Genomic DNA, 12,577 nt, shown 5'->3' with positions numbered 1-12,577 from the left:
TTCTAGACCTGATGGAGGTAAGCTTGGCAATGAACAGGAAGCACTGGGTGAAGAGATGGGGCAGGACTTTGCAGACCTCCTCCCATCAGATAGGAAGCAGAAGCAAATTGATGTGTGCAAATGAATGGATAATAAGCAAAAGTACTAGGAATTGGCTTGATCAAACACACGGGGTGTGAAATTCAGATTCTCGTGGTGCATCCTTTGAGAGATGTCTGTGTCCTTCTGGATTTGGGGTCCTTTGCACAGATTGGTGCAGTTATAACAGTGCCTGGCTTGGATTGGGTCCCTGCACTTGTATATGAGGTGTCTCTTTGTTCTGGTACATATACCCCAATCGGTACGCCCAACTGTATACAAGCCAAAGTCTCAATGCAGCAGACCAATGCAGCTCAGGCTACAGGATTTATTCCTCACTCCAGATTTCCCAGTCGACAACGTGACACAAGAGGGGTGCAACTCTTGCTGATTCCTTGCTCTAGCTTCCAACAAAAGTTTATCATTCTGCCCCAAGGCTCACTGGGTGTGTGTGGGTGTGCTTATAGTATTCAATCGCTCCCGATACAGACACTCCCAGAGAAGTCTGCCCCCAATAAAGAGGGGACTCCCCGCCAGGAACAGGGACTCAGAAAGAGCAGCAGCAGGCATACTCCAGCAAGCTCCTCTTGGGAGTGTTTGATTCTTAATTTTAGCAGACCAAATCTGCTAAACCAGTGTTTTTCAACCTTTTTTGGGCAAAGGCACACTTGTTTCATGAAAAAAATCACGAGGCACACCACCATTAGAAAATGTTAAAAAATTTAACTCTGTGCCTATATTGACTATATATAAAGTAATTCTCTTGAATTTTTCAATTTTTCCCACGGCACACCAGGCAACATCTCGCGGCACACTAGTGTGCCACAGAACAGTGGTTGAAAAACACTGTGCTAAACCCTCTGGGGAGATGTAAAATTGTGCCTCCATATTTCATAGAATCGAAGAGTTCGAAGGGTCGAGTGCCCCAGCCCCCTGCAATTGAATTATGAAAACCTGCCCCTGTTATGCACTTCTCTCAATCCCAGCTCAGCCTACAGCGTCTGAGTCATTTGGTCTGTGTCCCTCCCGGGTGACACTAGTTATAAATTAATTCCTCTTGCTTCCAGGCCCAGAGAAAGCACCCTGGTATCCTTCTAGACATTAATAAAGGATCCTTGATCTCCATCAGCGGACTCCGGCTCCACGCAGCGGCCTTTTCGCCGGGTCACCCTGCGGTTGCGGTGAAATTTGGCGTAGCAGCGTAGGCCTAAGTTGGGAGAGAGGGGGGAGGCCTTGAGCGAGGAGAACAGCAAATTTGTGACGAGAAAAATTCAACGTTCCCTCACCCAAAGGAGAAATCAACTTTCTCCCAAGGAAAACAAAAACAGATTTTTAAACCTGATAATGAATATTTAAAAGGTCTAACTGGATATCTAATTTCCAGTCAACAAATCACGGCAAATGCATTGTTCCCTGCCCTCCACACATATTTTATTCTCACAACCACCCTGCAAGGTAGGCCAGTTTGAAAGTTAGGCTGACACCCCTAAGCAGGTGCCTCTGTGACTGGGCTGGCCCTGCCTTGTTCTCGGTGTCTGATGGCAACTCCTCACTGATTTGAGCACCCCATAGGAGAGGCTTGCTCCCCAGTGCTTTCCCCCCTTCTTTTCTCCCCTTTTATTCTTATGATTATTTTATTTTGACAAAGTAATAACCATAAATAAATAAGAATAAAAATGTGCGCCGCACCACCGAGACCATTCCATTGTAACTATCCAACCTCCCAAAATTTCAACATCTCTTGCGATGGTTTGATCCCTTTCCATTTTAACAGTACAAATTCGACAAACAACCTCCGCATCTTCTCGAAATCATTTCTCCTGCATATTCCCTATCTTACCTTAACAGCACATTTTAATTTATCATTCATAGCTATATCCCACAGCTCTTTATACCATCATTCCATTTTATATTCTGCTTGCCCCTTCCACTTCCTAGCTATCATAATGCGAGCAGCTGTCAATAAATTTGTGACCTGCGAACCTTCCATTCCATCGTAAATTGATAACAATGCTACCTCTAGACCAGGCATAGGCAAACTCGGCCCTCTAGTTGTTTTGGGACTACAATTCCCATCATCCCTGACCACTGGTCCTGTTAGCTAGGGATGATGGGAGTTGTAGTCCTAAAAGATCTGGAGGGCCAAGTTTGCCTATGCCTGCTCTAGACTTCCGGTCAGCTTTAACCCAGTGATTTCTGTTATCTCCTTAAACGCTATGCCAGAAAATGTGTACATATTTACACCCCCACCACACATGAACGTAATTCCCGGTTTCCTGGCGCTCCCCAGTGCTGTGTCACTGGGGAGGGGACAGCTTCAACTCTCTCCCACCAGGCAAGCGTCAGCCCTCACCTTCTGTGCACATACAATCATCGTAGCATTTGTTGTTAAGGCCACGGTTGTGGGGTTTGCAAAGGTGCTCCCGTAGATCACAGCAACATCCTGCCAATGCAAGGAGGGAAGAAGTTAAGAAGCATCCAAACTCTCTTCTCTAGCTGCGTACGGACCACAGTGTTGTAGGTTTTTGGGGGGGAGGGGGTCAGTCTGGATGACCTCTTTGGATCCCTGCCAAAGTTGCGATCCTGCATATGGGAGTCTACAATCTACAGGAGAATTGGTCGGGTCAAGATAATGAATGGCTTTAGCACAGGGGTCAGCAACCTTTTTCAGCCGTGGGCCGGTCCACCATCCCTCAGACCATGTGGTGGGCCGGACAATATTTTGGAGGGGGGGAAATGGAACGAATTCCTATGCCCCACAAATAACCCAGAGATGCATTTTAAATTAAAGCACACATTCTACTCACATAAAAACACCAGGCAGGCCCCACAAATAACCCAGAGATGCATTTTAAATAAAAGCACACACTCTACTCATGTAAAAGCACGCTGATTCTCGGCCCGGGTTGAGAAGGCGATTGGGCCGCATCCGGCCCATGGGCCTTAGGTTGCCTACCCCTGCTTTAGCAGCTCAGCTAAATACCCACCATTTGCATCTCAAAAGAGTGGGCTCCGTTGCCATGGAGACAAATAGGTGGGCCTTTTCCTACCTCACCTGGATGGATGCCACTGTATCCTAAGATGGAGAACAACAAGCCAAGGGGGCTTGTGATTTTTTTTGCGTGAGAGTTTTTTTGGCTGGTGCTGGAAGCTGGAGACACAGAGATATGTCTTGCTCCATGCCGGACTTGGGGTGCTCCAAGGGGAAGCAAGAATCTGTTAGGGTTGTTAATGCCATTAGCCCTTCCATCCCCATGCTCAGGTTGCAGGTGTAAATAAAACCATATATCTAAAGACACCACAGTCTCCGTCAACCAGGAACCCCTGGAGTCTCTCAATGCTTGAAGACTAGGATCGTCTGCAATGATATAGTCACAGACTCCTGGGTACTGTAGTTTGTTAAGGGTGCTGGGAACCTCTATGAGGGGTAAACTACGGTTCCCAGGGTGCTTTGGGGGAGTCATGTGCTTCAAATGAGTTGTGGTGTGGATGTCTTCGCTCCTCTGGATTGGTTGAGGAGGGGCAGGAGGGGACGGCCTGCTCTCCTCATGACACCACATACAATTCTGATTGCCTCCACCGGCGCTAGTCCTCATGAAAGCTGCTGCTCACCTGGGAGGCAGTCAAGGTGATGGTCGCAGGACTCTCCCTCGACGGGGGTGGTTTCGTTGCCCCCGTTCTTACCACGCTGTTTCTCTAGCGGGGGAGAAAGCGAGATAGGATGAGAAGGGGGGGGCGGAGTGGAGTATAAAGACCTGCATTTTACATGTGTAGGATTCCTATCCATTGCCCCACCCACTTTTGCCTCTGGCCACACCCACTGCCAGGAAAATTGGCCCTGGAAGGTTGTTCACAAACGTATGAGACCCTCAGGCCTGGTTGCAAATCGGCAAGAACTTAACATTTTAGCATTGATAGTACACTTTGGAACTCCCTGCATATTGATGTCAGGCAGGTACTGTACTTCTTTTGGCCAGCTGTGGTGTGTTTTAATCTGGTTTTTAGCTTATTGTCGAGTTTAATTATTTTGGGGAGGGTTTCCCATAGTTGTTTTTAAGTACAGTGGTACCTTGGTCCTCAAATGCCTTGGTTCCCAAATGCCGAAAACCTGGAAGTCAGTGTTCCGGTTTTCGAACGTTTTTCGGAAGCCGAATGTCCAATGCGGTTGTCAGCTATTGTTTCTGGGGTGCCTGCACCAATCAGAAGTCATGCCTTGGTTTTCGAACATTTCAGAAGTCAAGTGGACTTCTGGAACGGATTAAGTTCGAGAAGCAAGGTACCACTTTTGGTTTTGCTACTTATTTTGTGTTTTTGAGGCTTTTTCGGTTAATTTGTTTTTGTGACTGTGTGGAACCCAGTCGATTGTGTGACTGCGGAAATGGATAAAAGCCCCCCATCCAAGCAATGACTATCATCAGTGCAGGTAAGAAAAAGGAATTAATTTTAATTTTTATCATCTACAATACTGTCTTATTTATTTGATAGTACAGTACATCGATTAATGCTTTCATTTTATGGATCAATGGTCTCATTAGATAGTAACATTCATGTTAAAAGTGCTGTGTTAGGGGTTGTTTTTAAAAGTCTGGAAAAGATGAATCCGTTTTGCATTACTTTCTATGGGAAAGCACGCCTTGGTTTTGGAACGCTTTGGTTTTGGAACAGACTTCTGGAACGGATTAAGTTTGAGAACCAAGGTACCACTGTATGGGTATTTTATTCTTTCCGTAAACCGCTTCGAGGGTGTTCTTGTTTTTTGTTTTTAAAAGCAATCAAGCGGCATATCAATTTTGTGAAATAAATAACCTGGAGTCCCCTAGGGCAGTGTTTTTCAACCTTTTTTGGGCAAAGGCACACTTGTTTCATGAAAAAAATCACAAGGCACACCACCATTAGAAAATGTTAAAAAAATTAACTCTGTGCCTATATTGACTATATATAAAGTAATTCTCTTGAATAGGAATCAAATAAACACAAATCTTTTGAATTTTTCAATTTTCCCCACGGAACACCAGGCAACATCTCGCGGCACACTAGTGTGCCGCGGAACAGTGGTTGAAAAACACTGCCCTAGGGATCGGGACCTTCTGAACTACACCCACCCACCCCGCAAAAAGATGATGATAAAACAGGACGCACCTTTCTTCCGGATTGAAGGCCACATATCCGGCCGGAGATCTTCGTAGTCAGTCCAGTCAAAGAGCGTCATGTCCAGGGTGGGCATAACGTCGCCTTCCTGCCTGACTCGCACCCGAGGCCGGGCGGACGTTGCGCGGAGGGCAGGGGGCTCCTCGGTGGACGTCTTTACCGTGGGGCCCAGGAAGGAGGTGGGAGGCAAGCCGGCCGAAGACCCTTCCCCGCCATGGAGGGTCTGAAGCTGCTCCTCAAAGCTTTCAGGTTTCTTGTACAGGGCGCTTGGGCCCGGGTCAGAAGCTTTTCCTGCAGGAGGTTGAGAGTGCGAGATCAGAGCGAAAAGGACAACCGGGCAGAGAAAAGGTCCTTCTCCCTCTCTCTCGTAGTGCAAGAACCCGCGGGCGTCCCGTTATTCTGTTTATTATTTGATAAATTCCTGTTCCACCCTTCACCCGAGCGTCACGGGGCAGTTTACAATATAAAAGCACAAAAATACGTATCGTCGTAACGAGATAAAACAATAACGTCCTTCCCGCGTTGAAGCTGAATGTTGGAAGATTCAGGACGGGGTGGGGGGGAGATACTTTTCCAGTTAATCTGTGGAACTCCCTCCTGTAGGAGGCAGCAATGGCCATCAGCTTGGATGGCTTCAAAAGGGGATTAGACAAATGCATGGAGGAGGAGGAGGAAGTTTTTGATGGCTGCTAGGCACAATGGCTGTGCTCTGTAATGCTTCTGAACACCAGCTGCCGGAAACCACAGGAGAGGAGAGGGCAGAGTCCTGCTCTCAGGCCTCCTCACTATGGCCACGGTGAGAACAGGATGCTGGACTAAATGGGCCATAGGGCTGATCAAGCAGACTGGCTCTTGTTACATTCCTATAGAACCTCCAAGTCTAGAGGCAGTCTATCTAGTTTCCTAGGTCCGTTGGGGAAATTTGGCCCCTGTGAGAACTGGATCCTGGACCAGATTGGGCCATGGGCATGCACAATCCAGCAGGGCTCCTCTGATCTGCTCTTACGGGCAGTTCTCGTCTGACGGGAAGAAAAACAACCTGGGCAATGCAATTTTAGCCTCACAACAACCCTGAGAGGTAGGTCAGGCTGAGAAGCAGCGAGTGGCATGCCCTCCAGCATTTCTCTGATGAAAACAGGGACATCCTATGGAAAACCGGGACATTCCGGGATCGAACAAGAAGCTGGAACCGCTGCTGGAAACCTGGGACTGTCCTTGGAAAATAGGGATACTTGGAGGGCCTGGGGTGGCTGAAGGTTACCCAGTAAGCTCCATGGGGCCCCTGGTTCCACCCACTTCCCCACCTTGCCCCACCCACCACCAGCATTCACACGTCCCCAACACACCCTGGAAGGTACCGAACGTGGAGATGTGGCCCTTGGGCCACAAGTTCCTCTCCTACACCCCTGCTGTGTGGCCTCGGCAACCCTCCACCACCCCTGATGCCCTCGAAGGATACGGTACCTCTGTGCTGCCTCAACCTGTCTCTCCGGCTGTGCCGCCGGTGGTCACGGTTCTGCTTCTTCACCCGTTCGGACCCAGGGGCATGGTTTTCCTGCTCGGGATACGGAAACTCAAAGCCCAGGAAAACGTCCTTTTGCCGGAGGCCCGCGGGCCGTTCCGTCCACCCCGGGTCGTCGCCCGATGCCAGTCGGCTGAGCACCCGCAGGCCAGCCCCTTCCCTGCCCCCTCTGGGCGCCGGCATGCCATAATGGGCCCGGTCGTGTTTGCTGAGGCCGCCGTGCCCGCGGTGGTGCATCGTGGTCCGTATCATCGGGTGCGGCCAGGCATCCCGGCTCGGGAAGCTGTTGCCGACCGCGGGGAGGCTGGGGGGGCGCGGCGGGCCCGGGGTCGAGGGAGTCCGTGGGGCAGACAATCAGGAGGCAGAAGGCAAAGATTGTGGAGGCAGAGAGGGAGGCAATGCAGGCCATGCTTCTAGGTGCCTCACCTGTAACAGAAATAGCAGGGTGTCAACTTGCTGTACATCAGTTGCATTTATTTCCAACCTATACAGCTGTTCAACATCAACTTCATTGGACTGGTCATGTTGTGCGGATGCCTGATTATCGTCTTCCAAAGCAACTGCTCTATTCCGAACTTAAGAATGGAAAGCATAACGCCAGCGGTCAACAAAAGAGGTTTAAAGACTCCCTCAAGGCAAATCTAAGAAAATGTAGTATAAAAACCGACAACTGGGAAACACTGGCCTGTGAGCGCTCCAATTGGAGAACAGCCTTTGCCAGAGGTATCATGGGCTTTGAAGACGCTCGAACTCAGGACGCAAGGGAGAAACGTGCGAAGAGGAAGGCACGCTTGGCAAACCCTCATCGTGATCAACTCCCTCCCGGAAACCTATGTCCCCACTGTGGAAGGACGGGCGGATCCAGAATTGGCCTCCTCGGTCGCTTACGGACTCACTGTTAAGACCGTGTTTATGGAAGACAATCTTACTTGGCTACGAGTGATCACCAAAGAAGAAAACACCCGTCAGCTCAGAACACCTCCTTCTCGCCTTGCCTGATTTTATCCTCACAACAACCCTGTGAGGTCAGTTAGGCTGAAGGACAGTGGTCAGCCCAAGCTGTGTTCACGCAAGACACTTTTGTAAAGCTCTGTTTTTGCAATCAGGTGGTGTGTACTGCAATGCGCTCTCTGTGGGGCCTACCTTTGAAGGGGATTCGGAAACGACAACTAATCCAGAATGTGGCAGCTTTTAGAAGACATCTGAAGGCAGCCCTGTTTAGGGAAGTTTTTTATGTTTGAAGTTTTATTCTGTTTTTATATGTGTTGGAAGCTGCCCAGAGTGGTTGTGTATGTGTGTGTGTGTACGCACATGAGTCCCCGCAGAGAATCTTGGGAACTGTAGTTTGCGAAGGGAGCTGTAGCTCTGGGAGGGGTAAATTACTAGCCACGATGAGTCTACTCTGTGTCCACAGTTGGAGGCAGTAAATGTTTCTGAATACCAGTTGCTGAAAACCACAGGAGGAGAGAGAGCGCTGTAGTGGCTGGGGAAACCCAGCCAGATGGGAGGGGTATAAATAAATTATTATTATTATTATTATTATTATTATTATTATTATTATAGTGCTCAGGTCTTGCGTGTGGCTTTTCCATCAGACCACGCTGAGAACAGGATGCTGGACTAGGTGAGCCATTGGCCTGATCCAGCAGCCTCTTCTTAGCTTCTAATATCACATTCCTTCCCCCACCTGGGAACTGTAGTTTGTTTAGCATTCTATGCATTTCAACTCTGTCTTGTGTAAACTACAGTTCCCGTGATTCTTTTCCTGGTAGGAAAAAATGGGACACACAAACACACATTTTGAATGCTGAGTCTGTTTTCCTGCACCCAAGAAGCCCATGCAAAGGGAGCCCCAGAATGCTTTCATGTGCAAATGAAGGCCATTAATCAACCCAGTGTCTCCCTGTCATAGAAGAGCGACCCTATGTGTGCAGGGGTGCCTTCCAATAATATGCATTGCCGCACGCCAGCTGTTGCGCCGTGCCACGCCAGGGTTGTCCTGCCAGACCTGGTTGGCACTCCCGGCCTGCCTGCGCCACACAGCTGGCTTGCCTTTGGTGGAAAAAAATCAGGAAGTTGAAGATGCTGAAGCAGATGGAGAGCAGATGGCCACCCGACTTGTCACTCACACACCCGACCTTGGAGCAAAAAATAAAACTCTGGAGGGAAAATCCCCGGCCTTCCCAAAGTCGAAAGCCTAGCAATAATCAACCTGCGCCTGGACTGTGTCCGCCTTCACATTGATGGAACGAGCCTCCAAATTATGGCGAATGCCTTGCATTTAGAAATCTAACATAAATGCCTTGCATTTAGAAATCTAGCATAAATGCCTTGCATTTAGAAATCTAGCATAAATGCCTTGCATTTAGAAAGCTAGCATAGATGCCTTGCATTTTGAAATCTAGTATAAATGCCTTGCATTTTGAAATCTAGTATAAATGCCTTGCACTTAAAAATCTAATGTAAATGCCTCACATTTAGAAATCTAGTATTTCAGGGAGAAGGGTTCAAACTTAACAGAATCCCTCCGCTGCTATTTACTCACTTACGGCGTTGATATTCTGCTTCATTATTAGCATTTGTTAGCAGTGTGCATCTGACAAACCATACAAAGTAACACAATAAGATCACCATGAAACAAACTGAAACCTGAAATTTACCTTCAAACACCTACTGGAATACAAAAGTCTTTGCTGTATGCCCGATGTGCAGCTAGGAAATTGCCTGCCTGATCTCATGGGGGTGGGAGTTCCGCAGGCTTTGGGCATACAACACTGAATGCCCAGCTTCTGGTCGTAAGAAGAAGAAGAAGAAGTGTTTGGATTTGATATCCCACTTTATCACTACCCGAAGGAGTCTCAAATCGGCTAACATAATAACAGGAGAATGTTAGCCGCTTTGAGACTCCTTCGGGTAGTGAAAAGCGGGATATCACATCCAAACTCTTCTTCTTCTTCTTCTTTCCCTTCCTCCCCCACAACAAACACTCTGTGAGGTGAGTGGGGCTGAGAGACTTCAGAGAAGTGTGACTAGCCCAAGGTCACCCAGCAGCTGCATGTGGAGGAGTGGAGACACGAACCCGGTTCCCCAAATTACGAGTCTGCCGCTCTTAACCACTACACCACACTGGCTCCCATGCAACAGAGCCATGTGGGACTGCCTGTAACTTCCCCCAGGATTTCAGTGATAGGGCAGGGATATAAGTTGTTAAGGGCCTCATAAATTAATGCCAGCATTAGCTTTGTTTTTGTTTTTTTCCAAAAAATTTATTGATTTAAAAAAACCACAAACAAACAACACATACAACAAAAAAACATTACAACAAAATACACAACAAAAAGATTAATAAAAACAATTAATTATATCTATCTAACCCTCTTTTATAGCATTGTATATTGACTTCCTCACGCCCTCTCCGTCTGCTTTCCTTGTAAATTATCTTTAGTAATTTCTTTAACTTTTTATAATCTAATGTTAATACAAAAAACAACTTTCTCTTAGTTTTTAATGGTTTCACATTACTAGTAGTTATAGATAACATCTATAACTACGTCTTATCTAACTTCCATATCTGCTGCCTATCTATTTCTTCCTGGTTGTTTTAAATACAAATCTTAGCATAATTCTTTAAATATACTTTAAATTTATTCCAGTCTTTCTCCACCGTTTCATCCCTCTGGTCTCGGAGTTTGCTGGTCAGTTCGGCGAGCTCCATATAGTCCATCATTTTCATCTGCCATTCTTCAATCGCTGGTAGTTCCTCTGTCTTCCAGTTTTTAGCTAATAAGATTCTTGCTGCTGTTGTGGCATACATAAAGACTGTTCTATCTTCTCTTGGGATTTCGTGGTTTAAAATACCCAGTAAAAAGGCTTCTGGTTTTTTTACTAAATGTGTTTTTCAACAGCTTTTTCAACTCATTGTATATCTTCTCCCAGAAGTCTTTTACTTTCCCTTTCAACTGATCCTATGATTTCAGTTTATGACTTTCTCCTTCTTGAACCAAAATGTCAATATATCTTGGCCAATTACCTTCCATATTTGTTCTTTTATGAGCTTTAGCTTCTAGAGGTGATATCCACCAGGGTGTTTTCCTTTCTAACAGATCTTTGTTTCTCAACCAAACCTGGAACAAAGCATTCCTAATAATATGAGATTTGAATCCTTTATGGGTCATGCCAGCATTAGCTTTGGAGCACTGGAGTTATGTGCTCTCAATAGCTTATCCCAGGCAAACTCGGCCCTCCAGATGTTTTGGGACTACAATTCCAATCATCCCTAGCTAACAGGACCGGTGGTCAGGGATGATGGGAATTGTAGTCTCAAAACATCTGGAGGGCCGAGTTTGCCTATACCTGGCTTATCCCCATCAACAGTCTGACTACAGAATTTTGCACAAGCTGGGGCTTCCTGTCTAAGTCCAAGGGCAGCCCCACACAGAACATATTGCAGTAGTCAAGCCTATGTACCTACCTGAACCTTAAGGAGGCCTTTCTCTGTGTTCTCCATCACTCTGAAGTCCAAAGCGAGTTTCTGGTGGCGGCATCCCTAGCTATGGAATGCCCCACCTAGCAGAGCCCACGGAGACACGAGCACTGCCAGTTTTAAGACTTTTCTGTCCTCCCAGGCCTATTTTTTAAAAAATGTTAGCCTCTGTGGTACTTCTGGTGGTTTTTCGTTCCTGTATTTGATGGTGATTTTTCTCCCGCCTGGTCGCCTAGAGAGGCATTCTAGTGCACCATAGGCGACCAGCCAAGTTGCAATTTCCCTCGGCTGGTGTTTTTCAGTGAAAATTGACAGATCACAACGGAAGCATTGCCTGCCCTGAAAGGAAATTGGGGGGGGGGGCATCAAACACCCCGTTGTCAGCCACCATATTAACGGCAGCCAAGTAAATGTTCCAGGATTTCTCCTCCACCAGAAGCGACGTGTAAAAAAAAAGGAAAAAAAGAATCGGAAATGACGGAAACCAGATTGGCATCTGTTACTTCACCAAGGCCAAGGAAACAGAGGAACATTATCAACAGCAAGAAACAAGTTGTATCAGCACACACACACACCCTGCACATTCTTCCACAAAGCTCCTTTTCTACAAAGATATATCCGAAGGAAGAATTAGATTCTGTGATGGGCGATCACAGCGGCTGGCTCCCTGCCATTCTCTCCCCTGATCATCTCACATGCTTGCAGCAGAGAACTTTGGTGGAATTGCAGCAGGGGCTGGTGCAGGGGCAGATTTGGCCCACCAGGCCGAACTACTTGGCCCCTCTTCACTCCAGGCCACACCCCTTGCCAGTCCGGTTTCGACACCTCCTAGAGAAGAGATTTTTCAACTTTTCTGGGTCCACGGCTCCCTGAACCAACTACAGCTCAGTTATGTCACACCTTACCTGTTTCTAATTCTGAAAGTTACATTGTTGTAAGCTGGCCCAGGACGTTTTGGTGAAGTGCAGGTAAAAAAGGTAAGAAGGTAAAGGACCCCTGGCCGGTTAAGTCCAGTCAAAGGTGACTATGGGGTTGCAGCGCCAGTGTGGTGTAGTGGTTAAGAGCGGTAGACTTGTAATCTGGTGAACCGGGTTCGTGTCTCCGCTCCTCCACATGCAGCTGCTGGGTGACCTTGGGCTAGTCACACTTCTTTGAAGTCTTTCAGCCCCACTCACCTCACAGAGTGTTTGTTGTGGGGGAGGAAGGGAAAGGAGAATGTGAGCCACTTTGAGACTCCTTCGGGTAGTGAAAAGTGGAATATCAAATCCAAACTCCTCTTCTTCTTCTCGCTTTCAGGCTGAGCGATCCAGCGTTTGTCCACAGACAGCTTTCCGAGTCATGTGGCC

At 47.4% G+C, this 12,577-nt stretch overlaps 1 protein-coding gene across 1 annotated transcript; it reads right to left on the bottom strand.

Moving 5' to 3' along the window:
* Positions 1 to 1,000: 1,000 nt before the first annotated feature.
* DRAXIN (dorsal inhibitory axon guidance protein) lies at positions 1,001 to 7,212 on the bottom strand. The gene is made up of 6 exons (XM_033156862.1): positions 7,175 to 7,212; positions 6,691 to 7,052; positions 5,218 to 5,517; positions 3,691 to 3,774; positions 2,432 to 2,521; positions 1,001 to 1,285 (listed from the first exon to the last, which is right to left on the bottom strand). Exons 1-6 carry the CDS (start codon positions 7,210 to 7,212, stop codon positions 1,173 to 1,175), a joined length of 987 nt encoding a protein of 328 aa, XP_033012753.1. The 3' UTR covers positions 1,001 to 1,172.
* Positions 7,213 to 12,577: the final 5,365 nt, after the last annotated feature.

Source organism: Lacerta agilis, chromosome 8, assembly GCF_009819535.1.
Source record: "Lacerta agilis isolate rLacAgi1 chromosome 8, rLacAgi1.pri, whole genome shotgun sequence".
NCBI classification, from domain to species: Eukaryota; Metazoa; Chordata; class Lepidosauria; order Squamata; family Lacertidae; genus Lacerta; species Lacerta agilis.
This window is presented reverse-complemented; position numbering and strand designations above follow the sequence as displayed.